The sequence below is a fragment of the Bidens hawaiensis genome, unplaced genomic scaffold (assembly GCF_021521415.1).
Source record: "Bidens hawaiensis isolate Kalapana, Puna unplaced genomic scaffold, B.hawaiensis_p1.1 tig00094614_1, whole genome shotgun sequence".
Taxonomy (NCBI): domain Eukaryota; kingdom Viridiplantae; phylum Streptophyta; class Magnoliopsida; order Asterales; family Asteraceae; genus Bidens; species Bidens hawaiensis.
Window position 1 is genome coordinate 9,290 of NW_027504526.1, and position 4,753 is coordinate 14,042.

Below are 4,753 nucleotides of genomic sequence, written 5' to 3' on the forward strand. Positions count from 1 at the left end.
AGCCTAAATACAAAAGAGGCGTTACCTTTATTGATATATTTATCAATTTACCACCCATCAAAAGAGAGTATGATATTAAATTGTAACAATAGATGTTCTTCAAAAACTATGTTTTTCTTAGCTACACCATAAAAAAGATTTTGATAAGTTTCAGAGGCTTCTCGACTTTGTCATAATGACAAGATAAAAAACAACATGTTAACCCATTCAATTTTGTGAATATTTTGTTTCATTTGAGCATAGTTTTGCATGACATGCTTCCCATACAACGTTCTGATCACCATTGAAGGAAAAATTAATGTTGACATAAATATTTAAAATTTGATAAAAGTTAGAAGCATTGTTAGGCATGGGGGTGGCATGTCGAAAGTGTTCGCAATCTTTTTATTATTTCAAAAAATGCCCTTAAAAATAAACTTGAAACCCGAATCATGTTTAAAATTCTAACTTTCATACTTTTGACATTTTAAAGTCAACACTTTGAACCCATAACAAATTTGACGATAAATCTATTTTGCATTCTTAAACTTTTAAAAATATTCAAAATTTTCATTTTTGACCCGTAATAAATTTGACCTAAATGTAGTTAACTTGTACCAAACAATCTATTTACCAACTTTTGACCCATAAAATCAAATTTAACTTCCACAAAAAACCCAAAACAATTTTCATTTGAGAAACATGATTTGTTGTTGATTTTTGGAATTCACCAAGAATTTTGAAATATATATAGTAAAATAATATGTTAATATTTATATTTATAAAAACATATAGATATTATATAAATATAGTGTAAAAGGAAAGTGAATAATTATTGATTTATTACATATATTAGGGTATATTAGTTTTGGAGGAAAAAAATTGTAAGAATTAACCAAAACATGACAAGTGTCTCCATTTATTTTAAATAGATAGGTATGGGATAATAATATCGAAGAGGGGGATTATATTCTGGTTAATTACTTCTATCACTTAAGCATTATATGACCATAATGCTTTTGTTTAGAGTTTGAAAAGCGTTTTATATATTAAATGACAAGTCCTACAGTATGTTTCTTTTATTCTACAAATATTAAACGTTATTTTCATTCAAAGTTAAAATAAAAAGGTACATAGTTAAACTGATGAACCGGTTACCCGTCCGATCACTGTCCGATTCAATTACGAAAACATTGATCTTTTGAAATAAATAACAAAGTTAAAAAAGAAAAAGAAAAATCTTTCTCAAGACTAATTCAGGGCATGGTGCATAATGCACATACTCGACATGGGCAATTTAGCTATTTAAAGAACCAACTTACTATCTTAAAACAATAACACCATGATGACTGATCATCATCAACCTTCATCACCCAAACCCACCAATAAACACCCAATCTCCACACAATTCATCAAACCAATCCAATTCCTTTCTGGGTTTTGTTCACCACCCATCAAACTCTAATGGGTCGAAGGCAGATTGACCCGGAACCCAAGCGTTGGCGCGTTCTCTTAATTGCTCTGTTTTCTTGCTCCTTTGCGTACATGTTTGTTTTCGTCATTATGAGGCCCAATCAAGACATCCAATTTGAGCCTGTTTCAGAGGAAACTAATGGTGGGTGTTGTAGAGGAATTGATGGGTTTGAGTTATGAGGTCCTGCTGTGAAATGGGGGGCTGATTTTAAGGTTAATAGTTCAGTTGAGTGTTGTAAGGCTTGTAAGGAGATGTGTGATGGTACTGGTGGGCCTTGTTTGTGTGATTCTTGGGTGTTTTGTGGGAATCTTGAAGGTTGTGGGGCTAAATTTGGTGAGGTAAATTGCAATTTTGACTTTTGATCTTTGACTTTTTGAGAGTTGAGATTGTTGTTCAGTTTGTGGTTTTGACATTCTGTTAAAATTGTTTTAGCTTAAACGTGAACTGATGATGTTGGTTATTGTTTAGCCATAAGTAGAGTGTAAACGAGGGTTTCGAACTCTGTTTCTAAAGCTTGAGCTTTGCTCGTGAGTAGTTATTCAAGCTTGAGCTCGGCTTGGCTTGTTTATTATTTCTTAATTCGTTTGTATATATCTATAGTTATTTTTGTATATTTGTTTTAGCTTATTTTATATATAAGATAATATAAATATTATTTAGTTGTTTTATCATAATTATATACATGTATAATAATGATTAAATAAAATATGCTAAATATTTTAAATATAAGTTATACAAATAATAGACTCTTGGGTGTGAATCTTGGGTGTTTTGTGGGAATCTTGAAGGTTGTGGGACAAAGTTTGGAGAGGTAAGTTGCAATTTTGACTTTTTGACTTTTTGAGAATTCAGATTATTATTTGGTTAAGTTGTGGTTTTGGCTTTCTGTTAGTGTGTTAAAAACTGGAAATTTGAATTGATCAAGATTTTTTATTATAATTGTTTAAGATTAAATTTGAAATGTTGAATTTGGTTATTGTATAGCCATAATCAGAGTGTAAATGAGTAGACTCGAGCTTGGATCGTTTTACTTACACAGAGCTCGAGTTGTACTCGTTTCGAAACTCTATTTCTAAATCTCGAGCTATGCTCATGAGTACTCTTTCAAGCTCGAGCTTGGTTCGGCTTGTTTGTTATTTCTTCATTAATTTATGTATATATTTATAGTTATTTTTTTATATTTGTTTTAATTTTATTTTATATATCAGATAATATATATTATTTAGTTGTTTTTATCATAATTATACACACACACACACACACACACACACACACATATATATATATATTAAATATAAATTGTACAAATAACAGGCTCGTTTAGGCTCACGAGCCGGCTCAAGCTCGATAACTGAAGCTCAGCTCAATTCGAGCTTTTTACGAGCAGATCTCGAGTAGCTTGCGAGTGGCTTGGCTCGTTTACACCCCTAGCCATGATATATTGGTGTTGATTGATATTTTGTATAAAGTTGAGATTTTAATGTTTCTTGAAGTGTTGGCTGAAGAAACAAAAGGATCCTTTGGCTCCCGATTGGCAAGAAGCCGGAGACACCACCATTTGGACTTCTGGCCTTGTTTATGGGAAAGGCGAGGTAATATTACATAACCGTTGATGTATATAGTGGATTCCCGATAGGGTAGATATGTCATTTGTCAACTCATGGAGACGGTTATCATTCTAACGCCTTTTGTCTTTGTTTGTGCCTCTGTTAAGCATTAACACTTAACACATACTTGATTGTGTTTGACTTTTGAGGTCAAAGTTTTGAGTTAATGAATCCAAATTTAATAAATGTCTTTCACGTCTCGGTGGCTAAAATGCTCTCGCGTGTAGGATTAAGTTAAAGTTCAATGTGATTATCAATTCTTTTTGTGAAATTTTGAATATTTTAAGTCAGCACTGAGGTTTAAAGTCAGTCTGTTTGACCTCTTGAGTCAAACATGTCCTCATATATTGTTACTTTCAATTAGGTACACATGCAACTTAATATACATATTTGATTGTTTGTATCTTATTAGGCTCATATGCGATAACAAGAACACGTTAACTATATTGTCCATCGTTTTTCTTGTTGCAGGCCATTGTGAAGATGGAAACGAAATACGGTACCCTTCACATAAAAGTAATTTAAATCCAAAACTGTAAAACCTATGCAATTTTATAAGTTCAAATATTCGAACATGCAACATTTGACTTCAAGATCAAATGTAACCTACGTAATCTATAGTTGCATCTTGTCATTTTCTTCTTTTTTTTCTTTACAATTATGCTAAAAGTACACGGTTTTATGCAGCTTCTCCCCGAATGTGCCCCGCGTTCAGTCATGTACATTCTTGAGTTGTTAACCATGCGCCATTGTATTGGTTGCCAGTTTTATCGGGCTGAGGGCCGCGGTCAATCATGGGACACAAAAGGACAGCACTTAAACTCGGTAATAATAATAATAATAATAATAATAATAATAATAATAATAATAATAATAATAATAATAATCGTGATAGTGATGATGATAATAATAATAATAATAATAATAATAATAATAATAATGTTTTTCATTGTCTTCGTAACATGCTGTGATGTATACTACCTCTTATTTAGGCTTCTTTTGGACCTCCATTTGCCTTGATTCAAGGGACACTTGAAGCTGAAGGTGTTGCATTTAAGAAAATACCATTAGAAGAATGCCCGATCATCCAAAGGGGCGCGGTTGCATGGATTGGTTCGGGCCCAGAATTCTTTATCAGTCTTGTGAATCACGAAGAGTGGAAAAAAACATACATGGTTTTTGGATACGTTCTTCCTGAAGACATGGAAATTGTTGAGAAAATTGCTGCACTTCCAACGGTACCCGATGTTTGGAGCAACTTTAATGTGTCGGTTCTAGAAACTCCAGTGTCGTTTTCGTTTAGGAGTAAGAAAGATATGAAGTAGGCGTTGTTTAAAAAATATCGTGTAATTTTCTTGAGCATCATTTATGGACATGCGAATTAACAAGCTAACTATAAACTAAATGTTGACCGATACTTTGACTTTTAACATATGTTTGACTTCCAACATTGGCAAGCTAACTTAAATAAAGCTCGTTTAGTTATCGAGCTCGAGCCTTGTACTGGAAAAATGTTTAGGCTTGTGGAGCCTTCACGAGTCTAGTGTACTTTTAAGTTTCAATTTCGCATTGCACAACCGAGCTTGAACCAAAGCTTTGGCTCGCCTAAGGTACTGCACATAAGCTCGAGTTATGCTTAGGCTTGCTAAGTTTTTAAACAAAATATATAAGAATAATTAAAAATATGTATAAA

At 32.6% G+C, this 4,753-nt stretch overlaps 1 protein-coding gene across 1 annotated transcript; it reads left to right on the forward strand.

Annotated features, from left to right (window-relative positions):
- Positions 1-1,485: 1,485 nt before the first annotated feature.
- LOC143608030 (uncharacterized) lies at positions 1,486-4,530 on the forward strand. Its single transcript, XM_077083243.1, has 5 exons — positions 1,486-1,791; positions 2,947-3,045; positions 3,532-3,576; positions 3,748-3,885; positions 4,053-4,530. The coding sequence occupies exons 1-5, from the start codon at positions 1,705-1,707 to the stop codon at positions 4,383-4,385; spliced, it is 702 nt and encodes a 233-aa protein (XP_076939358.1). The 5' UTR covers positions 1,486-1,704; the 3' UTR covers positions 4,386-4,530.
- Positions 4,531-4,753: the final 223 nt, after the last annotated feature.

Bases quoted from the DNA above. Each gene is read 5' to 3' on its own strand.
- LOC143608030 (XM_077083243.1), top strand. From the start codon at position 1,705: ATGTGTGATGGTACTGGTGGGCCTTGTTTGTGTGATTCTTGGGTGTTT. The intron at 1,792-2,946 runs GTAAATTGCAAT...TGTTTCTTGAAG, and splicing joins GTGGGGCTAAATTTGGTGAG to TGTTGGCTGAAGAAACAAAA. The intron at 3,046-3,531 runs GTAATATTACAT...TTCTTGTTGCAG, and splicing joins TTGTTTATGGGAAAGGCGAG to GCCATTGTGAAGATGGAAAC.